The sequence below is a fragment of the Chinchilla lanigera genome, unplaced genomic scaffold (genome assembly GCF_000276665.1).
Source record: "Chinchilla lanigera isolate Chin_1 unplaced genomic scaffold, ChiLan1.0 scaffold00008, whole genome shotgun sequence".
Lineage (NCBI taxonomy): Eukaryota > Metazoa > Chordata > Mammalia > Rodentia > Chinchillidae > Chinchilla > Chinchilla lanigera.
Genome location: NW_004955409.1, coordinates 3139661 through 3166349, shown reverse-complemented (window position 1 = coordinate 3166349; position 26689 = coordinate 3139661). Strand labels below are relative to the sequence as shown.

General features: G+C 52.4%; 1 protein-coding gene across 1 annotated transcript in view; it reads left to right on the top strand.

Moving 5' to 3' along the window:
• Nucleotides 1-26689, top strand: part of Gldn (gliomedin) — a gene marked incomplete at its 5' end in the record, with an annotated part of 50366 nt that overhangs the window by 12734 nt on the left and 10943 nt on the right. Inside the window, 4 exon segments of the mRNA XM_013510288.1 lie at nt 12110-12161; nt 17434-17451; nt 17750-17857; nt 26471-26617. Coding sequence (XP_013365742.1) covers nt 12110-12161; nt 17434-17451; nt 17750-17857; nt 26471-26617 — 325 coding nt within the window.

Here is a 26689-nt window from a genome sequence, read left to right as displayed (position 1 = left end):
CAGGCGCGGGGGCGCAGGTGGCTCTGAGCCCACTTCCGAGCACTCCGATCTCCCCGCCGAGGCTTCTCCTGTGCTTACTCGCTTCTGTTGTCCACCTAAGACTTCGTGTGTGTTTTGGTCTCTAACTTCTTCCTTGGTCACCTGAGCTGTTATGTCCCACATGCTATCGCAGGTATGTAAGACACTGAATGAACAAAACACAAACTCTCTACACTTCTGGCGTTGGTGTTCTGCAGCAAGACGGGCAGACAAAACACAAAACAACTAAGTAGAGCATCTGTAGTACCAGAAGGTGAAATAAATTAGCTATGCGGATTAGGGAAGGGAGACAGGAGGGGTAATTCTAGGTAGGATGGCCAGGGAAGGCCTCGCAGAGAAGGTTCCATTTGCACAGAGACTTTTAAAAGTCATGTTGATACCACAAGAAAGGACATCAGAGCACCAGAACAGCAAGTGCAAAGGCCCTGGTGCAGGCGGGTCTAGAGCTTGGGGAGAGCGAGGCTGGGGAGGAGTGAGTGGAAAGAGGCCAGGAAGATAACTGAGAGGAGAGGCACAAGGAGACCAGCTCATGAACAAGGGCTTTGCAGGCTGTTGTGTGAGGACGTTGGTTTATGTGGAGAGTCTCTGGGGCAGGAAGAGGCAGAGAGCCACTGGGCCTTCTGTGTGGTTGAGCACAGACTGTGTGGCAGGTTGGAAGTGGAAGCAGAGAGGCCGTGTAGATGTGACCACAGTCCTTCAGGGGAGAGGAACATTTGCTTAGACCGGATGGGGTGATCAGAGGTGGACAGTGCCTGGAATGCCCGACGCTTGGATGCCTGAACGGATGGCCCATTCTGACAGTTTAAATGTGAGTACGGGGAAAAAAGGAGGAGCTAAGTGATTCCCATGTTGGTGGCTGAGCATTGAAAGAATCGCCACTAACAGCAGAGCTGCAGGCAGAACAAGTTTAGAGACAAGATCAGGAGTTCAGAGTTGGCCACTGTTAGCGCTGGTACTTCCGTTTGGTGTCCAAGTGAGGCTATCAGGGGTGAGCGTCGTGCACGGGCCTGGGAGGGGTTCCCAGTGGCACACTCCGGAAACGGTGGAGAAGCTGAGCGTGACGTTACAGGGAGCACCAAGCAAGAGTCCGTCTACTCCTTGTTAAATCTAGACTGCTTGGAAAAGGGAAACAGCTCTTTTATAAATGACCTGATTAAATCAGCTGAGTGTGTGGAGAGCCTTTTGTGCCCAGACAGTGTTGTCTGACTTCAAGAAGCATAGGGCCTGACTTATAAAAGAGTTTGCTGATTAATAAGCAGGTACTTCTAAGTGAGCCAAAAATATCTTTTAAAAAAACTTTCTAGCAATCAAGTAAAGTTTGCCAAAATAACGCATACCTTGTGCCCGCCATAGGCAGTGGGAGGGCACCCTGGGTGGTAAGAGCACGCAAGTGGTGCTGAGGGAACTGATGGCTGGTGGGTTGGAGAGAAATCCCCACACACCAGTGAGGAGGAGCAGTGGATAATAGGAGCCCAGGAGCCGTCTGGATAAGGCTGTGGGCAGCCAGAAGAGCCTCCAAGGCGGAGGCTGGATGGGGCGAGGGCCCTGAGGGACGGGGACGGCGCACCTGGACATCGAGAGCTTAAATTGGTGTCAGAGGATACACACAGATGCAGAGACACCCAGAGAGTCTTTACAGAAAAATAAAATTTTCCATCTTTACTGTGTCCTCCTTTATCACTTTTTCTTATGGAGATAAGACTTTCTGACCCATATCATTTTTGTCTTTCTGAAGAACTTCTCTGTCTTCATTTTTTAAAATTATTTTGAAGACAGAACTCTAGATTGACAAAGTTTTCCTAGGCTGAGGCTGTACTGAGTGGTAGAGCGCTGACCTGTCACATGTGAATGCCCTGGGCACTGCAGAAAGGAAGATAACGTGTTTTTCTGTCCATCTTACTGCATTGCTTCTGATGTTTTCCTTAGTTTTCCATGAGCTGTATCATTTCTCCTCTGGCTGACTTTTAGATAGTCTCTATCACAGGTTCTAAGTAAATTTTATCCTGATATTCCTTAGTGTTGCTTTCTTCTTGGGTCTGTGTTTGGGGGTTTGTTCAGCTTACTGGACCATGGATTTCCATTAAATTTTGGAAATTTTTCTGCTATTATTGCTTCAGGTATTTGTTATGCTGTAATTGCTGTCCCAGGACTCTACACACATAGTAGCTCTTTAAAGTTGTCCACAATGCAGTGATGTTCATGCTCTGCTTTTGTTCATTTATTTGCTTGTTTGTTCATTTGTTTTTGCAAAAGCTGGAGATTGAACCCAGGACCTGGTTCCTGCTGGGTAAGTGCTCTAACACTGAGCCACACCACCAGCCCCTACCCACTTACAAAGTCTTTTCCGCAGGTTTCACTTTGGGTAGTTCCTGTTGCTGTTTCCTGAAGTTCACTGAGTTTTCTTCTGTCGGGTCTGATCGCTCTGAGTGCCATCAAGTGTGCTTTTCATCTCATACATTGTAGTTCTCATTTCTAAGAAGTGGGAATTGAGCATTTCTTACACTTTTTATTCCTATCTAACAAGTTCAACCTTTCCTCTGGCTTTTTGAACGTTTGGAATGCAATTAAATAATTATTTCATTGTCTTTCTCTACTAGTACCTTTCTTGTGTGTCACTTCCAGCTCAGTTGGCTGGTTCCCCACCCAACCCTACCATTGGTTGTGCTTTTCTGCTTCTTTTAGGGTGCAGTGAGAACCACACTCCAGGACACTGTGAGTTTGCCTTTTAGGGGTTGTAGTCCAGTAGGCATCCTTTAATTCGGAGGAAAGACAGCTGGCCATCTCAGAAACCACAGATCCTGGCCTCATGCTAAAGGCTCCTACTGTTACCTAGCAGCCTCTCTGAGACTGGCCCAAGATTTCCTAGTTCTGGAGCTGAGTCACAGGCAAGTGCAAGCATGAGTCTTTGCTGCTGGCAACCACCCAGGCAACAGGAAGAACAAGAAGACTTGACATTACCAAGTGCCAGGCACTCAAACTGGGACGCGACCTGGCTGGGAAGTTGGGCTGCTCGCTGGGCTTCAGGCAAGGGAAAGGGAGATTTAGGCAGAGGCTAGAGCTGCCACTAAGGGCTTGTGTTTTGTGGGTTCTGGCACTTACGGATTATGCCTGGAGATTTCTATAAATCCTACTCTGTGTTGTGTTCTGAGTCTAATTGATAAACTGAACTGGTAATTAGACTTTAATGAAGTATCTTTCCTGAAATAATATGAATAGATGATATTTCATAAAGCAGAGTCTGGGCTGGGATATAGCTCAGCAGCGCAAGCATCTGCCTAGCAAATATAAGGTCATGAGTTCAATCCCTGGTACCAAAAATAATAGTAATAATAATAAAAGAAAGCAGAATCAGCTGATCGTGGGCAGTTCATTGTTTTTAGAACACCAGTACAAACATACCAAGATTTTGGTTTTGGTTTGTTTGTTGGTTGGTTTGTTTTTTGTCTTTCTGGTACAGGGCATTGAACCCAGACCCTTTGTACTGAGCTATATCCCCAGTCTTTTTTTTTTTATTTTGAGATAGGGTCTCCCTGTGTCACTAAGTTTCCCGGGCTAGGCTTGAGCTTGCAAGCCTCCTGTCTCAGCCTCCCAATGCAAGAAAGAAAGGAAGAAAGAAACCATCAGGCCATCTGTTGCACCAGCCAAGCTTTCCCAGCCTCCCTTTTGACCTGGGATCAGACCCTGAAGAAGGTCTTGCAGGCATCTGTTGGAGGATGAGAGACTCGAGCCCCACCAGAGACTCGAGCCCCACCAGAGACTCGAGCCCCACCCTCCTGTATGTTCTCACCGTTAGTGGCATGTGAGTGTTTCCAAAGGCCCTGATCTTGGCGGAAGGATTCTTCCAGGGATATTGACGTGCAGATGTTTGCTGCAACAGCAGCTGAGACGGTTGCAGAGTCCTCAGCCACACCCAGGCTTCTTGCATGCAAGAGAGCTAGCCAAGGCCTCTGGGTGGCCTTCAATCTAATGCTTGTTAGTCATTTGTTCAACATTTTACTAGAGAATCCGGGCAGTGACTAAGGCAGAGTGAGCAGGGCTGCCAGAGGCTGAAGGCATCTCTAGTCCCTCGTCAGCAAAGCAGGTCCCTGAGAGGTGAGTCCTAGCCCTTGGGATGCAGCCTCCTGCCCTGTTCTGACCCGTTTAGTAACAGGAGACGCTGGTGGGCCCCATGCTTTCCCAGGGCACTGTTAGCCTTCTTCGCACATCCCCATTCTGTCCCTGCCTGCCTGACCCGGGCTGACCACCCTGGCTGCAGACTTCATGCAGACACTCTGACTCGATGCAGTATGAAAAGTCTGTGTATTGTAACTCGGGGGACCAGGGCACATCCGTGTTTTCTGGTTTTATGTATCTCGGGGACTCTACAGAACTCTACTATCTTCAGGGCCCTGTTATCCAGGGCCTGCTGGAATGTCGGAAAAGCTGAAAGTGCCCGAGACAAACAAGCACAATGAGAAACGGCAGCCACGTAGTGGATCTTGGGTTTCTATCACAGAGGAGTTCAAACTTCCCCCACTGAAGTTTCAAGTTTAATCTGCTGAAGTAAGTTGATAAGAGACAGATTAATAGAGGCAGATGTACAAATTCTATTATGCACATTGGCACAGGAATCATACAAAATACAAATGACATCCAAGGAAAGGGCCAGACAGTTGACGCTTAAGTAACATTTTGAACCATGGAAAGAGATAGGGTCTTAAAGCCCTGGAGGAAAGGTGGCCGCAGGTTGCAGGACTAAGCAGAGGTTGTCTTATGTTGCACATAAAGCCTTTGAGAGGCCCAGAAGAACAGTTTTTAAAAGCCTATCTCTGTGTTGGTGATTTTTAATCTCTCTCTGGTGGCTAATCTTTCGTGGTGATTTAATGAGATTCCTAAGGAGGGAGTTTAAGACAACCGCACTTCTTTGAGAAGGAACATCCTCGGAGCAAAAAGCAGATCTCACCAGCGGCCCTCCCTGAGCTCGCGGGGAAGAGGACCCTGGTTCTGAGGCAGCGTCTACGGTCTTCCCAGTGCTTTCAACCCGGAAGTGCACAACATACAACAGCACCAGATTCTGGGTGTGGCTTTTCCCAGCCCCCAAACTATAAACGATGCTATCGCCAGTCAGAGAACAGCAGTACTACTGGCTGAGGAACACAGTCAGGCGGGGGGGACAAGTTATCGATTCCAAAGTATTTGTTGAGTGCCCAGCACAGGCTCAGCGCCGTTTTAGCACTGGGAAAGCCTGCAGATGAGCGAAGGGGCAGACGGGGTGGACCAGTCCCTGCCAGGAGGAGCCTGCACGGGAAGCCAGGGAGCAGGGAAGGTTGGGGCAGCACCATCCCCCCACAGGGTAGCACCAGCAGGGAGCTGGCAGCTCAGGCCCCAAATGTCACCGTGGAGCCTCAGAGCACCTCCACGCAAGGTGCCAGGGATCAAAGCAGGTCAAGCGGGAACTTCAAGAGTGTATTTCCAACCCCCCCCCAAAAAAACAACAGTCCACACAAGCTGAGGGACCTCAGTCTAAAAATGGCACAAAGTCTCAGTTTTATAGCAGTTACCACAGGTTATACAGTGTCAGGAAGAAGTATCCTGACCGTTTTCACGACTGGCTATGTCTTGGTTATTTTTCTTGTTGTTAAGATAAAATACCCGACATCCAAAGTTAAAGGGGAAAAGGTTTATTTGGCTCACAGTTTGTAAAGGTTTCAGCCCATAGTCGGCTGGCTCCAAGGCAGGGTGGCCTGGCAGAGGGGCATCACAGAGGAGAACAGTTCATGGCACCCAAAGACAGCAAAAGCAATAAAGGGGAGAAGATAAAACTCTATCTGAGCCGGGCGTGGTGGCACACGCCTGTAATCCCAGCACTCGGGAGGCTGAGGCAGAAGGATTGTTGCAAGTTCAAGACCAGCCTGCACTACAAAGTGAGCTCAAGGGCAGCCTGAACTGCAGAGCGAGGCCCTATCTCAAAAAGACACACATACACACACAAAAAGACTCTATCCCTGTCTTAAAAAGATACACTCACACAAAAAAAAGACTGTATCCCTTGTACTGTATGCAGCAAAGGGCAGGTGTAGCACTCACACCCTTAATCCTAGCCAGAACTATGCCAAGCCAATGGACTAAATTAGTAATCACACACCCTTAATCCCAGCATCACACACGCTAGATTCAGCCACCTCTCAAAAACCCCATGACCTCCTGAAGTTTTGCAGGGACGTCTAGGCACAAACCCTAGCAGGCTATCACACCCTTTTTAGGGCAAACACTAGTAAAGCTGACTGGCTTGAGTTCATTGAATCTTGCTGACAGGGACGAAAAACCTACTTTGTATTTTGTTTTGTTTTGTTTTGTTCCATTTTGATGTTCAGAGAGAAGGAATCAGAAACACTAAGTTTTGGTTAGGTGGCTACTGGAGTGTGGCCTGGGATATCTAAACTGCGGCTTGCTTGCTTGCCTTTTTTAAAACAAAGACAACTCCACATTGCCCTTGGTGTTTATGGATTACCTTCACCACATCTTGATCAGGGTGCAAATTCCTGCTTTTGCCAGGGGTGAGTCCAGGGTGGGTGACTTTAGTTTCAGACTCCCTGGAGAGATTTCTCCAACATCTATGCTCAAACCCTCCAGGGACAAGCAGCTGGGCCACCTGAGTAGCCCTGTGTCCACCGCCAGGAAGCTTAAGCAATGCCTGGCTATCGGGTCCAGGAGCCTGTCGGACAGGATTATTTGCATGTGCATAAGAACGTCGATTTACATAATTCAGGCCCATCATGAAGAGTATTCTCAATTATCTAACATGGCTGGGATTTAAGTTACCAAACAGGCCAGATCTGGAAGGTGACTTCGCATTTAAACAGGACTCCAGTTAGCCCTGGAGGCTGCGCCTGAGGGGTTTGGGGGAACTCTGGCCTGACCCACGTTTTCAGCCACCTGCAGCCAGATCAGCTGGTGAGAATAGCAGGTTTGCTTCCTTACTTCTTCCTGAATTGATCCTGAGAGGAAGAGGTGTCAGGGTGGGAATTCAGAAGGGCAGGAATCAACCCACCGCTGGGCAAGGCAGCTCAGCCCACCTAGCGCTGTCTGTCCTGGGGAGGCGGAGATGCTCCGCTGAACTTCCCGGCTTTGCGCAGAAATTGACGCCTTTTCAATTACTTTATTTGTTAGACTCTAATGCTCTACTCATGCGCAAAGTAAGCCAAAGACAGGTCTGCATTTCAAGTAAATTCACACATCGCTGCTGCAAAAGCTAAGCCGCGGGAGAAAGCGCAGCAAGTAGCTCTGCTGGTGGCAAGGTGACCCTGGCCAGCCCTCCACCTACTCTGCAGTGTCCCTGCCCGCCTCACCAGGCCTCGGAATATGCTCCACACTCTCTGCAGCCTGAGTGGGAGCAGTTTGAAACCTCCGGGGCAGCCCAACCCTCTCACTCACAGGCGGTTAACTCTGGCCAGCCCTGCCCCGCTTCACCTGGGTGGTTCCGTTTTTCTTTGCTTTATCCTTTGGGGCTTGGCAGTTCATTTGGGAAAAAGAACCGTCCATGGCTTATGAACAACTTGACAATCACGGGATTGACAGCTGTTCTGGTTCAATCTCTTTATTGGTGTAGAAACAATAGAGATTTGTCCAAATCAGTTCGAGCGCTGGGGGCAACCGCGAAGGTGCAGTTGTTAAACCCACCAGCTCACCCCCACGCTTCTGTCTCGTTCTTTCTCTTTCTCCCTCAAAACACAGCAAAGTAAAAAAAAAAAAAAATCACCCATCCTTCCAACGCACCTTTCAAAACTATGTAAGTGAAATATTGAAAAATGTCCCTTTTCAGTATAGAAATAAATACACATGTAAAGAAGAAACTATTGGATACATAAGTGCGGCTAAGACAAAAGTCAAACATAGCCCTGGTCTGTGGGGAGAAAGCAGTCCATGTTGGTGCCTCGGCCCACGACCCTCCCACTTTTTCTCTGTGCTTATTCAAACACTTCTATTTTTTCATTTTCAAGCAAAAAATTCTACTTTGTCATCTGGTTTGAACTGCACAACGCTTTTATCACTTCGCAGCGTGTTGGAGCTGTCTTTGACACAGGACATGTTCGTCTACCTCGTCCTTTGTAACTTGCTTGGCAAGCTCCTTGTGGACAGATGTTGAGGCCCTTTGCCTGTTTTGCCACAGTGTGTTGCAAAGCCTTCCTGTCCAGATATCTTACATGCTTTTCCTGTAAGTGGTGAGATTCCCAATTCATAGTATTGTTTTGCTGATAGATACAGCCCAATTGTGTCCCATCTCTAGGTAACTTGAACAGCCAGTTCAAGTCGTCTAATGCCAGGTAGGCTAGAAGTCTATTATTTTTCTCCTGGGGCCCCTTTCTTGACCAGGACCTCTATGAATTCTACTTACCCAGTGATACCAGTTCTCTTTTCAGAGAGAAAATGGAGATCTGGTCAGGCCACGGACAGGACCCCTTTTGGGTAGGGGTGGTTCCTTCCTGCCCATCATAAAGGTGTGGGTGGGGCAAAAGACAAGCCACTGGGAGAAAAGCGTAGGAAATTTGCTTCATTATTGTCTCACAGGCCCAGGTGCCGACCCACTTGTACGTTAGCTGATGCAGCTTGCTAGGCAAGCAGGAGTATGACTGGACAAAAAGGCTATGATCTGATGCTGCCAGACTGAGGGGGCACCTCACAAGCCTCAGGGGCTCAGGCTCGTCTTGCCCTTGCTGGGTAGCCCAGGAATAGGGCAGGGCCGCTTCTGACCTGAGCGTCTTACGGGCAATTCTCAGACAAGATAGGTCAGAGGATTTGACTATGGCCAGCTCCAAGACAGAAAGACAGGGAAAAATTAATGCAGTATGTTTGGACTTTATGATCTGCTTTGAGGAAAGGAGTTTTATGACCAGTCTGAAGGGGAAAAAAGTCTAATTTCTGGGGCACACTTTTCAAGGAGAAAGAGGAGGGACTAGGAGACTGAGGGGAGATCAGGGAAACCTTGTTTCTTGGGTATTGTCCAGTCCCCCCGCCCACCCCGTGTGATGTGTCCCTGTGTCTAACACGGCTGGGATTTAAGTTACCAAACAGGCCAGATCTGGAAGGTGACTTCACATTTAAACAGGACTCCAGTTAGCCCTGGAGGCTGCGCTTGAGGGGTTTGGGGGAACTCTGGCCTGACCCATGTTTTCAGCCACCTGCAGCCGGATCAGCTGGTGAGAGTATCAGGTTTGCTTCCTTACTTCTTCCTGAATTGATCCTGAGAGGAAGAGGTGTCAGGGTGGGAATTGATCTCACCTGGAGATGAAACAGGGTGGGAGGAGGTGTTTCTGGAGAGATGACCACATCCCCAGCGAGCCTGTGGCCCGGAGTCAGTAAGCCTGGGCTTTCTAGGTACATTCTCCACTTTATTCTCAGGGTGATAGTTGTTCCCACAGATCGTGTCCTCCATGCAGAAGCAGCTGAGTTGGGAGGGACTTCCCACCACAGCCTTGGACACTTTCCTGTCCCATGCCCCATGCTCTGCCCAGCACCACCAGACTCTTGTGTCAAAGACCAAGGTCAGTGGCCCCCTGCCGCCATCCAAGGCAGCTCTACCCACGGGAAGTGGGCGGGTAATAAAGAGATCATGTGTGAGCTGCCATTGGATACTAATAAGTACGAGGCACCAAGGTAAAAAGTCACGGGGGACGAGTAGGGCCCCCTGGGTCCTGCAGCTGGGAGCAGGGAAAGCCTTCAACACAAATGTGTCTCCTTAAGAACGATCTAGATCTTGTGCCTTTCAATTTTGAATATTTTTAGGTTCATCCAAATTAAATTTCTTTTGTTCTGTTTTGGTTTTTGAGACATGGTCTTGCTATGTAGCCCAGGCTGGCCTCCAACTCACAGTCCTCCTGCCTCAGCCTCCTGAGTGCTTACATGTACATCATGCCTGGCTTCTTCCAAACAGGAAAAGAAGTTTCTGGATTTTTATCGTCATGAGTTTTCATACCATATGTTTCACTATAATGTGATCTTCTATAGCCTCAGGTTCAAAAATATTCCCAAATTAAGATTAAAATAACTTAGTGATAAGTATCTAAAATGACAGTGTACAAATGAAGCCTGAAGGTCAGGAAATGAAAACTCCTCCATAGTTTTTATCTGTTCCTATCCTAGACTAGTGATGTGTCAAACAGAAAAGCTGATTTTCCCTATTGATGCTGCTTATTTCAAATTAACCCTCCTGCTGTGGTCCCCCAGGCAACAAATGAAGCATTGTGAAATCTTTTCTAGTCCTCTCAATGGGCAATTAGACATTCTTTAAGACAATGAATTTTGTCCGTATTGCACCTGATTATGCTCATTTACGAAAATGACTAAAAACAGAGAATCAAATTTTTTTGTCTGGTTACACTAAGATAATCATCAGAGCCAAAGCCAAGAGGACAGTGGGCCTGGAACCAGGCACCTGGAGCTGGGCCTCGCTCTGCCGGGAGCAGGCTGTGTGCCGCTGTAAGCCTCAGCTTTCCTAGCAGGGGGAGATCAGTGCTGCTGGGGGATGGGCACTAGAGTGCTGCCAAGGTGCAGGTGAGTCTCCAGCCCTTCAGCCAGGGCAGGACACACCACCCCTCAGTATCCAGGGAGGATTGCGTCTGCCCTCCTCAGGTATCAGGTCTCTCGTATAGAACCGTGTAGTACTTGCGTATAACCTGTGCTCGTCCTTTAAGTCAGCCCTCGAGGACCTACCATGCCTTGTACAGAGTCAGAGCTGCATGTGGTCATCACACTGTGTGCTTTAGAGGATGACGGCAGGGAAAAGTGTGCGTGTTCAGGACAGACGCACCTTCTTGCTGTCTGCAATTGACTGAATCTGCGGCTGCGGAACCTCAGACACAGAGGGACCCACTGTGTGCGTCTCTTACATTACCCATCTCAAACTGCTCACACACGCTTCATACATGTGTGCTGCATGTAATACAGTCCACAGCAAGTCTCTAAAGCAGCCAGCACATACCTGCTGACTCACCAGACAAGGAGCAAATACAGGACAGCTTTTCCTCTGGGCAGCCTTGACAATGGAATAAACTTAGATAAACACAAAATCACTTTTCCCTTCAACTCAGAACATAACATGTTCTTCTAAAAAATAATTTAGTTGAAAGATTAATCAGTGAAATCTTTGAATAAAATACAGGACACAGCACGCCTAGTCCTGCTGTCTTCCAACCTTGCCCTCCCTTCCGCCTCACTTGAGGATTTTTGTTCTGTCTCCAAAAGTATTCCAGAAAGCCAAGACTAAGAGAGAATTTCAAAATCAGCAAGAGAAGCATTTGTGTGTGCACCGCTGTTCGACAGAAAGGAAATGTGCTGCTCTGTGCTTTGCATTTTCTCATTTATCTTAAGCACTTCTTCAGACCGTGGATCTTAGAGACCGGCCGGTGGCGATAACATGGCCAAGCTCCAGAGAGCCACTCAGGTCCCGGGAACCAGCAGTGGGGCCATTGGAATAAACCGAGAAAAAATGTAAAATCACTGTCCCTCCATTGGAAAACAAAACAGTTTCATTTAAAGAGTAATCAGAGAACAGTTTGAAGTTTTTGAATAAAATAAAGGCTCTAGCAGGCCTCGAGTAGCTCCCTCCCAACCTTACGCTCCATTCCCACGGCAGGCGGGGGTCCCCTGGTGAGCAGGCAGTGCCGTGGGGCAGGAGAATCTCCGTCACCTTGGGTCACTTGCCAGATGCCAGGGATGGAGCTAGCTCAGCCCTTGTGATTGGTGGTGTAGTATTTGCATTTTCAGAAGAGGAAACCAGAACGTCAGGAAGCTAAACCCCTCAGCCAGTAAGTGCCTGCTCCCAAACTCCGTGCCCAGCACCCCGACAACTGGGTTTGGGGGTTCTCTCCCCAGTCTCCATCTCCTCAGAAGTTGATAGAAATCAAGGAGATTCTGTTGACAGTGGTGATAGATGAGCCCTTCTATCAGATCCGCAGATGTTTTAAGGGGTTCTTCTCGGGTTTAACTAGCCCCTTCAGACTGTGCACACTCTCCGGAAGGCACACCGTGGGTCTTTACGGTTTCTCCTTACTCTTCTGAATCCCGGGTGCTACTGACCTCCCTCTCTCCGCAGATCCGCGTGATGGTGGACTTGTGCAACAGCACCAAAGGCATCTGCCTCACAGGTAGGCCGGGGACTACTGCCCAGAGCCACTCACATAGCCGGCACTGGTGCCAGCCGAGGCCAGGGCAGGACGGGCACCTAGGAACGCTTGTCCTTATGAACACGCATGTTGGTTGACTTCTACCAGATGTTTTCAATAGGCTAAGAACCAGTTGTAATATAATTATGAAAATAATAATATTTTCTGGTATTGTCCTAGAAAAGGGCCATGGAAAATAACTAAGACTTGGGTAATGAGAAAGTGGTGACACCTTGAGTCGGGGCCAGAGACGTTTTCCTTATGCCTGTTGGTTTCAGAAGGACGTTTTCCTTATGCCTCCTGAGTGGTGCAGTTCTCTGACTTGAGGAGTACTGCTGCCATGGGATGTAAGTATTACACTAGGTCATGTGCACAGTGTGGACAAGAAGTTCTGGGGGGAAGCTGCTAAGTAGCCAAGACATTCTTTTCTGAAGGCTCTTCTAAGTGGTAGGCACCCTGGGCCGGGCAGGCCCTAGCGCTCCCCTCTGTGAGCTACTGACATGTGGAAAAGAGGGAAGGAACTGGCCAGAGATGCACGGCCTTAGGATGGAGACTGGCTGGGGGAAGGAGCGTGCTGGGAGGGTTTTCCATCTCTGGGTTGCCTGAGGAGAGACCGCGTGGTCCCGCCTTCAGAGGTGAGGACAGGGAAAACCCAGGTCGAAGAGCAGGCTCACCATCATGCCCCAGGCCAAGAGAGGCTCTGCAAAGCTCAGTGACCAAGGACCCAGGACCCAGGACCCAGGACCCAGGACCCAGGACCCAGGACCCAGGACCCAGGATGAGCTGTGCAGCCGACTTCAGCCCTCAGTCCCTGCTCTCCACAGAGCGGCAGCTTTCTGAGGAAATGGGGAAAAGTGTACAGGCCCCGGGGTTAAGATGACCACATGGCTTCCAAGCCAGCTGAAGGTGTCACTGGAGTCACAGATGAGCGGCCCAGGCTCCGGGGACGTCGTGTCAGCACCTCACACGTGAGAGGCCTTGCTCCACCTGTACCCGGTCATCTGCAGTGTCCACTCCACTTCCTCTTGCTGCCCGTGGGAACTGCCCAGCAGAAGGAGCGCCCGTGGGTCTGCTGCAGGGATGAGCCCGGGCTGTGAGCGTGAGTGGTGGAGGAGGTGAGCTTCCCTTGGAGCCCTCCTTGCGAGCCCCGCTCTCCTGCACTTACGGGGCTCAGAGAGAAGAGCTACCACCCTGCAGCCCCTGGGGAAATGCTAATTGAATTACTCAGGGCACTTCGTGGCCCTCACAGAGGATTAAACAGCTTGAGAACAGCCAGATCCTCTGTTCAGAAACTCTTGTGGCTTAAGTACCTTCCTTCAGCTGTGAAGTCCCTTTTCCGAGCTTGTCTGGAGGCAGTAATGAGTGCTCAGAAATGCTTCGGGGATGCAGAGATGGGCACAAAAGCTGGCTGAGAAGCCTCTTCTTTCTGGTTTTCATAGCAAGGGCCCGGAAGCCAGGCTGCATGATGAAGGCGCAAGGCGCAGCTATTAGGACCACTTAGCCGATGTGGCGGGTGACGGGGACGGCGTCCGTGCTGGGACTGTTGAGCACTCCAGATGCTTCTCGAAGGCCAGCATTTTCTCCATCCAAGCCAGCTTGAAATCGGGCCTCCTTCTGCACAGAAAGCCCTTCAATGAGGTGCTCAGGTATGAAAAATGCAAGCTGTAAAGCACGAAGCTGCTAAGGACAGTGAGTGACAACAGCACCCAGGACTGGACTTGGAGAGAATTAGGGAGTGGGCAGAGTATTCGTCCACCGTCCCACGAGGATGCCAGCAGAGGGGGCCTCCGGGGCACAGCCTGGGCTTGCGTCCAGAGCAAGACCTGGCCTCACACTAGATTCATCTACAGAGCAGGCAGGCGTGGGCTGCGGGTGCAGCTCGGTGGCAGAGCACCAGCTTCGCATGTACAAGGCCCTGGGTCTTGTACACCACACACACAAGCAGGTGTGTGTCACTGTGGCCTAGTCCAGCTGTGAGTTGAAACCCTTGTGCAGCCTGGGACTTCTCAGCGATTCCCCAGCTAGAGGGGTCGGGGCAGTCTGTCAAGCAACATATGACATGCTTTTCTGGATGCCTCTTGTACTCCTGGGCCCACACTTCCTTGGGACCCCAGAACCATACCTTGGCTTGCAGAAGGTAGATTCTTGGATTGTTCTTCACTTACAGTGGCCTCCCACGCGGACGTAGAAAATGTCAAACCTGTCCTGTGGCTGAACTGCTTGTTGGGGGAGGGACACCTCAAATCCACAGCACCCAATCTCCGTGCAGTGGAGGGAGCACGTGTCCTTACTCCTTCTATCCAGGCAGATGCCCATGCCATATCCCCACGGTGCCCCACATGGCCTCAGGGCACTCCTTCCTTGCATTCCAGAAAGCCACTGCTTCCATGGGTTGGACTGACACTTAAAACTACCGGCCATTCCTACGGCTCAAAGTGGCAATGCGCCCCCTAAGTAAGACTGAGCTGAGGCTGTGGTTTACTGGGGACATGTGAGAAGAGAGAGTTTTCTCACCGGTGCCTGAGGACTTAGCCCACTGCCGGGCCAGGGCAGCTTCAGAGGGCTCAGCCAGTGCAGCCTCAGGAACCGGAAGGACAAGCTGTACTCTGACTGCTGGCAGAGTTGCTTCTGTTCTCACCTAGCTGGACGTCCTGAGTAACACGGCCTGTTGCTTCAGTGTCTGTGGGTTCAGGCCCAAGTCTGAGGCTCGGGGCTTTCAGGCCATCCCTTAAGAGAGCCAGGCGGATGGCTCCCCTGGGAAAGAGTCCACACCGCCCTGAGCCCAGCTCCCGCCTGACCCTGACGCCGTGGCGGGCAGGAAGCCCACACCACAGGGATCGTTGCAGGAGGAGGAGAGGGAGAGCAGCTGACGTCTCAGCCTGATGTCTCAGTTCAGGACACCGCATTTTCAGGAGTCCTTCTAGAGCAGCGGGCCTGGGCTGACCTCCAAGCGCACTTCTGTGGGTTTGGTTTGCTTTCCCTGGGCTTCTGTGTTGCTGCTGCCAGCAGGACGTCAGGAGACGCAGAGTTGCCGCCTCTGTGGTCCTTGCTGCGCTGAGCAGGTGCCTGTGCTCGGGTGACTCCCATTTCAGCCCCATCCCAGGGTAGAAGGGGAGGCTGTGGGGACAAATGAGAAACCCCTGGGGTGATTCTCCGCCCCTCCATGCGAGCCTGGGAGACCGCGTGGCAGGTCACATCACAAGTGCCCAATCGCAGACCTGCAGGGTCGGCCTCTGGCTGGGACCCCGTCTTGGGGACGGGGTCTGACCCTTCCTTCCCCCTCCTCAGTACTTGCCCGGGTCTGTGGTGCCTGTATTTCTTGTCTTGAGATTCGGCCATGTGCCAGTGTAGGGCTCCACCAGCACTTACCTGAGAAGAAGCGGGGTGATGTCACAAGCCGTGATAATGACAGAGGAGTGCTTGTGGAGGTAAGCGAGGCTGTGCTTTGGCTGCATCCACCCAGAGACCTCGGTGGCCTGAGGCGGCAAAGGCCCATGTCTCATTCCGCAGGGTTTGCACGACTCTCCCAGCGAGTTCTGCTCCCTCTGGAGCGCAGGTGCAGGCTGCTGCACTGGGGCTCTGTCCTCTCAACCCCGGGCACCAAGCTCGCCCCCCAGGAAGGCAGGGAGCAGTGGTGTCTCGCCCACCAGGGACCCCACATTCCACCCCTCAGAGGGTGGGCTGAATGTGGCCAATTCTTGGGGGCCGTGAGCACCTGCATCCCATTGGTCTGCCGTCCTTGGTAAAAATGCAGGTTCCCGGGCCTTGCTCTAAATTCACACTGCGTGCAGCTCTCCAGAGGGGACCCGGGTGCTGCCTTTTAACAAGCACTGCGGGTGATGGGCCCACACCGTAGGAACTGTGACCAGGGTCCCCGTCTGGAGATGCTGGCCAAGGCCAGCAGGTCCCCGGTGCACAGCTCCAGGGGCAGTGTCACCACGTCCCGCCCGTGAACATGACAGCGAGGCTCTCCGGGAGTCTCGGAAACCTGCTGTATACACTCAGTCTTGCGTCCTCTGGGTGTCAAGCTGCCCTCCTCCTGACCCCTGCTGAGCGGCCGCCTCATCCCTTCCCAGTGTGCGTGCGCCATCTGATGGCAGCGCCGTGTAGCCGCAGGCTGTCCTGACTGGAAAAGGCGAGGCCATTCCACAAATCACTTGGGCTGAGGCGGACTGCATGTACTGAGTGCGGGCCTTAAAACACCTATTTCCCTGAGTGCCCCATGTCCCCGGCCTCTGTCATCTGCGTCCCAGGCCCCCAGGCCCCCAAGTATCCAGGAGGGCTCCTACCTAATCAGATGAGGAGTCTCGCTCGCTCCGCTGAAACACTGGATCGCCTAGCTTTCGCTGCAGCTCTGCCGTCACATTTTCCCACAGCCGCTCTTTGGTTTTAACTCCGAAGATCCGGGTATTTTCCCGGTCTCTGCGTCTCTTTCATCTCAGTCCACCCAGTTCGGCTGAATTCCCAGCCACACTGATTTCCCAGCATCACCCTGGCTTCAAAGCTCCTGCAGCCCTCTGCTGTGTCTCCGATGTCGTCCACGCCTCTTGGCTTGGGCGCAGTGCTGCTTGTGCGCCCTTCACCCACAGCGGGGTCCAGGCTCACCCCCACCCTCTCCAGTTCTGCCTGTCCTTCTCCTGCCCTGAACCTTGCAAGTGCCCCCCGTGAACCTTCGCTCCCGCTGAGCCCTGCCACGTACGCCGGCCCTCCCGGCAGCGCTCAGGCGCATCCTTTCTCCAGGGCTGTAGTTCAAGACTCCTCTTCTTGGAAGCCTTCCAGACAGCTGTGCATGCACGCTCCCCAGGGCCGCTCTGCGGTTACTTCCTGGTTTCCCGTGTTGCACTGAGGTTCCCAAGGGTCCCCTTCCCCATGTGGATGTGAGCCCTTCAGACAGAGACTGTCAGTCTGAGACGGTAGAGTTTGGTGCACACAGTAAGTGCTTGGTCAGTGCTGGTTTGGGAATGTCACAGGCTTGGATGTGCGGAGAGACCTTTGCACTCGTGTTGGTGATCGTCACATGTGCTGGAGAAACAAAAACCAAAACAGAGAGAAGTGTTTCTTGATCCACTGACACTTAAGCAAAAGTGGTTTGATTAGCAGATGAGTCTGTTGAATTGCTCTGAAGGGCAAATATTATGAGCTCTAAATACAAGATGTGGGATGGGTTTCTAGGACATTTTAAGGACGGGGTGGGGGTGGTGCTTTTTTTTTCTTCCACCCGCAGTTTACCATCAAAATTTCTTTTCTGTTCTAGGACCACCTGGCCCACCAGGTAGGTGCTGTGACCTCTGTTCGCCGGCAGGGAAGGGGGCAGGTGGGCTGGTCCCCCAAGCTCCCTCTGATGGGAGCGAAGTGGGGGAAGGGAAGGGGTGGGGGCAGCTGGTTACTCCCCTTCCTTCTCTGCGTCCCGTCACCCCGCCCGGGACCTGCCACCCTGTCCCCCGGCTGTCACCGCTTCAGATGGGGAAGGAAGGAGCACAGCAGAGAAGAACCTGCTCGTTCCTTAACTACAGGGACTCACATCAACTCCAGGGCAGATTTTAAGCTCCTCTTTCCCTGTCTTGACTCAGGACCTCCAGGAGTTGATGGGTTACCAGGACACAATGGATCTGACGGACAGCCTGGGCCGCAGGGCCCAAAAGGCGAAAAAGGAGCAAATGGGAAAAGAGGAAAAATGGGTATGTTGGCATTTTGTCTAATCAGCTGCCTTATTTCTCGTCTCCATGGTTGCACCCGGGGTAGGCTAAGCGCATGCACCAGCGGCCACATGCTGTGCTCCTGCCTGAAGACAGGGCTGCTCGCACCCACAAGCCGCTGCGTGCTGGTGCCAAGGCATCTCTTCTGTCCAACCCTGGCGCGCGCTTATGTCCAGCTGGAGAGTCCGTTGGTCCCTCTGGGAACTGGCTCCTACTTTCTGCTCTCTCTGATGCGCAGGGAAATTGGGATGGAGCGGGAGCCAACAGCCCGGGGAGGGAACACCCTGCGGGCTGTGCAACAGCTGCGGCGCTGGCACCCTCGCTGTCCAGGCTCCTGCTCGCCCTTGCTGCCTCCTCCTCCCCAGCAAGTCCTTGCGTTCGGTGGAAAAATCACTGGCTGACTTCGGCCTGCTCTGTGGGCACCGTTCCCAGCTAGAGGAGATCTCTGCCTGCGGGCGCAGGATGGCAGCACCAAGGCAGCTCTGCCGCGGGTGTGGCCGGGGCCTTGCTCAGCTTGGAGCAGGGCATCACCAGCGTCTGGGCAAAGCCCAGAGGCACCAGGGTGTCCGGTGCATCCAAAGGGCAGTGAGAGCCGGGCTCGTGCATCCTGGCAGAGGCTGGGCAAGGCTGGAGCAAGGGCCTCAGGGCTCTGGGCACCTGTCCTGGTGTGCAGCTTCCCACACCCTCAGAGCTGGCCCAGGGAGGGAGAGGCCAGCAAGGCTCGGTCAAGAGTGAGCACCGGGAAGCTTTTAGGAAGGCCAGCCCCTGGTCCCCAGGCGAGAGCACTGCCTGGACGGGAAGGGTGACTGTGGGAGGAGCCCAGGTCCCCCTCACCTGTCCAACCCGGGGCTCCAGGGTGAGAACCCTCCTGGATGGGCCCTGGAGGAAAGCTAGCAGGTTCTTCCAACACTCTACCTGCCCTTTGGAGCACCTCTGCTGGTGCTCTTCCAGTGATTCGGTGAGAGCCAGGAGACAGGGAGAAGATTGCCGGGCCCCTCTCCCCTCGGCAGCCCACCCACCACGGCCCAGGGCGCAGCACTGTGGACGCCCCAGGCACGCACAGTCCAGGGCCACAGCTACAGCAGAAATTACAGAGCAGCGAGGGCTGTCTCGTTGGTTGGTATAATAATTACAACCACAGCTGAGCAGCCGTGTAGAATAACCACAGCCAGCAGCTGCGGCGTCCAGTCTGCCCCGGAAGACTCCGCCTGTGGCGCGCGCCTGCGCACTCAGCGCCGAGCAGGGGGCACCCGCTCCGGCTGGGGCTGTGGGCTAGGAGTAGCGGGGCGCTGGGAAAGGGACGCCTTCCCAAGACTGAGGCCAAGGCCCAGCTTAGCGTGTGACCTTACAGCCGAGGGGAGGCAGAAAAGAAAAGGGCTGCTCAGCCACAGAGCAAGGGTTCGTCTGGCGGGGGCGCTCCACACGCTGGAGATGCAAAAATGACCCAGGCTCTGCACACGAGGACAACATCCCTCCCTGGAAGGCAGTGACAAAGACCCAGGACAGGAGGGGGGGCTTGCAGTTCACTGTGACAACCAGGGGACATGATTGCCCACTGCCCACCATCACTCGGGAGTTCGTACACCTCTCCTACAGGGGTGGGAAGTGTTGCCAATTTTGAGGGCTTGTCCGTGATTACTGGGGAGAATGAATGGTCCTAGGGACAGAAATCAGCTCTGATAAAGATTCTCTTTTGGCCAGGTATGGTGGCGCATACCTATAATTCCAGCTACTTGGGAGGCTGAGGCAGGAGGATCACAAACTCAAGGCCAGCCTGTGTTAGCAAGACTCTGTCTCAAAAAGAGAAACAGTCCGGGATGTAGCTCCATGGCAGAGAGCTTGATCCAATCCCCAGTACTTAAAAAAGAAAAACAAAGCCACCAAGTACAGCAAGTGGGGCCTGAATACAGGGCCCCTGCTGTTAACCGCAAGGATGCTCAACGTCCCGGCCAGGGACTCGGGCCCGGTGTGAGTGAGGCCTGTCGGGAGGCCACGGGCAGCAGCCAACAGAAGCCTGGGGCTCTAGGGCTGGCGCAGCTGACTGTGCGGAAGGCTGGTATTGCCTGTCCTGCTGATAGTGCCTGTCCAGCTCACAGAGTGGCCTGCAGGATGCGCGTGAGGGCAAGCCGTCCCATCAGCAATAGCCTGCCCAGCGGACAGAATAGCGGACGGAGCTCTAGGACACTGCCCGCGTCCTCTACTGGCCCACGGCCTTCGGAGGTCACTCTGCCATCACCACCAGACCTCCTCACGGGGTCACAGCTCCATCGCAGCTTCCCTTTTAAATATTCCGCTGTGGTGCGTGCGGTCTGTGGCGGCAGGAGCTATGTCTGGTCAGTTCTGGGCTTTGTCACTCCTATCTGCTGGGCTTGGTGTGGGCTCAATAAATAATGTACATAGTCGATGAGAGAAGAAGTGGAGCACCAAGGAGTGAGTGCTGGCCTATCAGTAACGACTGACTCGGGCTGGAAGGCTGCTCCCTACCCCTCGGCGGGCAGTGCTGCCCCAGAGTGCACCGGGCCTCCCTGTGTGCCAAGGGACACATGGGAGCTGGGGCGGGCGGGCTGTGCAGCAGAGGACAGAGGACAGGAAGACAGGAAGAGGGGTGGTTAGCCCTGGGGAACAAGGCCAGGTGGCCAGGGACAGAGGCCTGGGCTCTCAGGATACACAGCCACGCCAGTACCAGAGGGGGATCAGAGCTGGCCCCGGGGCTTCCGCTGCGTGTGTGTAGGAGCAACAGAGAGCCCTGGGACTCCTGAGAGCCTGACCGGATGAGGCTGGGGAATGGAAGCGTCAGAAAGCCCAGCTTGCTAGGAACGGTGGGGGGACAGCGCAGAGCCAGCCCCAGCCCAGCGCCCCGGTCCCGGCTCTTCCTTTCACCAGCTGTGCACCCTGCGCAAGTTACTTGATCACTTCGTGCCGCAGATGCTGATGTGTAGGATGGAGACAAGAGCGCTATCAGCCTCAGCTGCTGTCAGGAAGAGTAAATGAGCTGGCATACAGGAATCGATTAGCGTAAGGCCCAGCAACCGTAAGTTCTGTGTTAGCGGGAGCTATTATTGTTGATTATAAAAAGGCGGAAGAAGCAGCTTGGTTTTAGACCAGAAGGAAGTCTTTTCTTTCATTCTTTTGTTCATTGGTCCTGGTTTTTTTTGCTTGTTCAACTCTTAAACTTTTGTATTAGTATCATTTTAGCTGGATATGATGCTGCACACCCATAATCCCATCTGCTTGAGAGGCTGAGGATGCAAGCTGGAGGCCAGCCCGGGCAACTCAGCCAGACCTTGTCTCATTTTAAAGAAAATTTTAAAATGAGCCGGACTGTAGCTTACTGGCAGAGCACTTACCTAACATGCACAAGGCACTGGGTTCCACCCCTAATACTGCAAAAACAAGTATATTATTTTTAAATCGACACATTATGATTATACCTAGTTGTAGGGCCCAGCGTGGCATTTCAGTACATGCATGCATATGCAGTGATCAGACCAGGGTCATTACCACATCTATCAAACTCAGACATTTGCCATTTCCTTGCCCTAGGAGCATCCAAGTCAACCCCGTTAGCTATGTTGAAGTATTCAGCTGGTCTTGTGAGCCAGAGTTATCCTGTGTTGCCACAGGACTGTAGCAGTCACTCCCCCCACCTGGTTATGCACTGTACCCACCACCCATCCACCCCACCCCGGGCCCTGGTACCTACTCACCTGCTCTCTGCTTCTTTCGGATCAACTACAGCTGTCATACATGAGAACACATGGTAGGCATCTTTCTGTGTCTAAACGATGTCACTTAGCAAAATGTCCTGGCCCAAAGGAAGCTAGCTGGAAAAGTGCTGCATGTGTTTGGAAATACAGGCTTGGATGAGGGAGAATTGGAACCAAGAGGGACCCCAGTGCTGTCCACTATGCAAGCAGCATCTTCTGTGAAGTGTGACAGTTGGGTGCCTCAAAACCAAGCACTGTCTATGCCTTTGATTTCCCCACTGAAGAGTTAATGCTGCAATGTGGTCTCTAAAAATCAAATCCTCCTTCTAAAAAAAAAAAAAATATAGAAATACACACCTCCTCCTTCTTGACACCTTGGGACTGGGTTTTGTGTGACATCCTCTGGTCCCCTTTCTCCTGCCTTAGTCAGCGACAGCTGGCACTGCCAAAAATAAACTGTGTTCCCGCATCCCCTGTGGAGAGGATGGTGGAGTGAACCCCAGCCCCGTGCTCTCACACACCCCCCGACTCTGATGGCGGTGGAACTGTTTATTTTGAGTGGGCAGCAGCAGAAGAAAAATAGCAGAGAGCCACTTCTAGCGCAGGAGTCAGGCAGGCAGGATCTGGCCTTTCTGGGGTGGCAGAACGTGCCCACTCAAACCAGCCGGGAGTCAAGGCATGGATGGTGCCCAGGTCCAATCCAAGCTGCGTCATAGCATCACTGTGCAGGGTGACCGCCCCAGCACCCCGAGTCCGGGTAGAAAACGCAGCTCACAGGTCCGCTGATGTGAATGGAGTCAGGTGGTGTTTTCTTTCCGACACTGCAGCCAGCGCATGGGCAAGTTGTTGTTGATTCTGCCGACAAAGGCCAGGGGACACTTGGTCAGACGTGACGGTCAATAAGAGGGCGGAGGTTGTTTTCCTGTGTGAGAAACCCAAAGAGCAAATAAGGAGCAGGACGGAGGAAAGGTTTGGGAAGTAGAAAGAACATGTTCCAATGGGAAGGGACCGAGGGAGGGGAGAAGGAGAAGGGAAAGAGATACGTGGAAACAAAGCTTCCGGGAATGGGGTGGAGAGGAAGAGTTGAAGGGAGGGACGGAATGGGAAAAAAGAATTAAGGCCTATTACACACAGGTGCAGACTCCCTGTGATGAGTGTGACCCGTGTGTGTGACAAATGTGCACTTAAAAACAGGTTATGAACAACGAGAGGGTGAAAGCAGACGGTGCTTCCTCAGTGAGGGCGTGAACTGACGCTCGCCCAGCTAAGAGGCCTTAGGCCCCCACCCCGGCAGCCGTCGTCCTGCCTCTCACAGGACCGATTTGGGAAAGGAAATAAAGGCCCGAGAGGCAGGCATGAAAGAAAGGGCGGAGAAACTGGACGATGATGCCCACAAGCCCTTTGTGCTGGAGTAAAGGCCTGATAAAGAAAACCCAGAGCAGCCGGCAGAGGCCCGCCGCAGCACAGCGAGATCGGCTCTGAGAGCCGCAGGGGATGGAGCAGCGGGGCTCAAACAGGACTCTGTGGCAGCGTCCGGCTTTGTCCCCTTCACACACTGGGCCAAATCGCCTATTCAGATCCTGACAAAGGCACTTGTCTCGCACAGGGCCCCGCGCAAGGCTCTTCTCCAGTGTAGGAGCCACTTTCCTGCCCCGTGGGCTGGGGACCACAGCCTGGTCTCCCGTGAGCTTGGCGGGGACCGGTCTGCGCTGCGGCACCCTCAGCGGCCAGGACCGTTGAGTCTTCCTGTGGTGGCCCTGGGTCCCCTGGGACCAAGTGCTGACCATGGAGGCCCTGAGCCCCTCCTGCTCCCTCGGGTGTGCTGCTGCTCCAGGCAGGGACCCCGGGCCTCCTGGTGCTCAGCTCTAGCTGAATCTCCGCTTCCACTGAGATTTTGCAGTGTTTGGCTGTAGCTGAGCAAGTGTTTCTTTATCCTCTACGCTTCCTAGCAGGGATAAATGCCATGAGGCCCTTCTGTGTGCTGCTGCCTTACCTGGCTGGTCCGTGGCAGCCCCCGACTGTGCAGATCAGAAACCACTGGAGAGCTTGTCCTGTGGAGTGAACGCAGGTTGCCAGAGCTCAGGCTGCCTTGCTAGGGATGACTGAGTTCCGCCGCAGGGCAGGGTGTTCGGGTGCAGGGGTGGTGCTGGGACCGGAAGCCCCCATACTGAAAGTGCTTGAGCAGAGCCACTCACACGGCCCATGGAGGCCTGGAGCGGGGGAGCTGGGTGACCTGTGAGGTGCCTCCCCGCATGGAGCGCTGCGGTTCTCCTGAGGTCACAATACTGCGGCAGAGCTGGCATGGGAGGGAGGATCCTTGCAGTGCGGAGGTGACAGCCGGAGAACGGGTTCTGGTGAGGCCTGCAGGGTGTAAGACAGGGGTAAAGGCGCAGTCACGGAGCTGAGGCCATGTGAAGGAACATGAGAATGGGCTGGGCAGTCAGGGAAGCCAAAGGACCCACCCTCCGCTGCAGTGTCGAGAGAAAGGTGCACTAGCACTGGCCCGGGCCTCTGGCTCCTCATGCTCCCGAAATCTGCCACCCTGGGCGGTGCGCCCGAGTGTCTGGAGATAGAGCGTCTTGTTACTCGATCTGTATCTAGCAATGCCTGTGCAATGCTAGGCAACCCCTTTCCCTCTCTGGGCCCCACGGGTACCTGTATGCGGAGTCCCAGTGTCCTTGGGTGGGGCCCACCGAGGTCCGAGAAGATGTGGGCCTCGCCTCTCCTGGCTGTGCTCTTAACTGATCATCACAGAAAGGCATTCCCAGGTGGATCTCGAGAGACAGAGGCAATTTGTCAGGCAGGATCAGAGAAGTACACGCTCAACCGGAGAGCCATCAGGCCCGGGGTTGGGGCGTTTGTGGGGCCTTGGGTGTCCTCCAGATGGGTGACCTGCGAGGTCAGTTCCTTGAGTTATTTATCTTATACGCAGTGTCCTTCAGGTTACCCATTACCAGGCTAAAGTGAAAATTGATTTTACCAATGGGGTTCAAATGCAGTTTGCACGTGTTTGAAGTTTAGTGATATGGTACCATATTAACAGAATTTTCTTTCAGTGTGGAGGTCTTTGGAATTTGTGGAATTATAGCATGTGAAGAAAAACACAGGCCGAATTTATGGACTCATTGTATCTTTAAGACTCTTAAAGGCCGGGTGTGGTGGCACATGCCTGTAATCCCAGAATTCTGGAGGCTGAGGCAGGAGGATCACAAGTTCAAGGCCAGCCTAGTTTAAAAGAGCTGAAAGTAAAAGGAAAATATGTAGGTTTGTGCTAATATTGTTTGGAAAATTAAATGCTGATATCTTATACTCTGAGGAACTAATTTAAAGATAACAATATGCAGTATGTTGACCATTGTTTCCCTCCTATCATATTGTTTTGAAATTTTTTTTGTTTTTTGTTTCTTTTTCTTTAAAATAAATTTTAAGAAAGATAAAAGAGCTGGAGATGCGGCTCAGTGGGAGAGCACTCATCCAGCACTGCACAGGGCTCTGAGAACTCCCGTACACAAAACACTGAGGCGAGTGGAGCCCTAATCTCATCCCTGATATTAGGGGAAAGCACTTGGTCTTTCTCCGGTAAGGGTGATGTTAGGTGTAGACTTACTTTAGGAACAATGGATGTTGAATTTTATCAAATGCCTTTTCGGCTCTCACTGAGATGATCGTACAATTTTTTTCTTGCTTACATTGTAAGCAATGGAAGAATGACGGGGAGTCTGTGAAACGCTTAGCACACTCCACCTCCGCTCTGTCCACATTGTAAACGCTGAATTGCACTGACTGAGTGATTTAAATTTTAGAGTCCGCTCTGCCAGCCAGATCAGTCTGGCCCTATCCCACTTGCTCTGAAGCTTTGTGAGGATGGGTTCATAGCCACCTGAACCCCGCCCTATTCAGTTCCACTCCTAAGACTTTTCGAGAGCCCTACCTATTTCCATCTGCACATAATAATAGGTCTGCCTTGAAAGAAGTAAGAAAACGGCTTATTCTGAGCAAGATATGAGTGACCAGCCCGCGAATATGGATCCAAGCTTCGCGGAGTAATGCGTTCCAAAGTGAAGGAGGTTACACCAACTTTTCTAGCCAAAGAACACAGAAAATCACAAGTCAATACATTCAGCAAAGACATTAGCAGGAGCATCAGATCACGGGCTGCGGCAAAGTGGGGTGGATCTTTTCTGTAGACTCAGATGTTGTAGCATTCTTCTCCTTAGGCTCTGCGGAAGCTGACGATCTGATGAGCTTAACACCCTCCGAGCTTACCTGACCACAAGAACGTTAGGTTGGCTACAAGGGCTAACTGTAAGTGGCTATTTTCCTAAGGAAGCCTGAGGTAATTTTGGCTGAGGACACTAACACACCATCTTGTAAAGGGTCACTATGTTCCACGGAGCCATGGTCAGGCTGCAGGATCTTTAACACAGATGAAGTAGGATAGAAGAAACTTTAAAAATAGGTCAAAAGGTGACGAGGAAATTGGAATTTTAAAATTGTACTTTTAAGAGAAAGCACAACTTCAGGAAACTCAAAAAAATTCCTTAAATCACAGTAAGCCTGGAACTTGGACTCTGGACCGTCCTTTCCACCTATAAATTGCGAGTCCTTCACCCTCAAGGAAGCAACAATACTAGCGAGTAACAGATCTCAACTTCATCTGGTGTAAGCTTGTGTGGGGGTATAGTCCTGTAATCCAAGCACTCAGGAGGCTGAGGCAGGAGGGTCATGTGTGTGAGGCCAGCCTGGACTATATAGTGACACCCTATCTCAAAAAGTGAAAAAGAAAAGGACTGTATAAACAGAATGGAAACATCCGTAAAACAAGGGTGCCAATGCCTCTTGACATGCGTCTTGCACTATGGCCTAACGGATGCTTTTCCTCTTTCAGGGCTGCCTGGAGCTACAGGAAATCCAGGGGAAAAGGGTGAAAAGGGAGACCCGGGTGAACTGGGCCTGCCCGGAAACGAGGGCCCACCAGGGCCTAAGGGCGAGAAGGGGGACAAAGGAGATGTGTCCAACGACGTCCTGCCAGCAGGTAGGGGCCGCCCGCTCCACTCCCAGTGCTACCACCTCCGCTCTGTCCACATCCATGGCCCTCTTTCTGTTC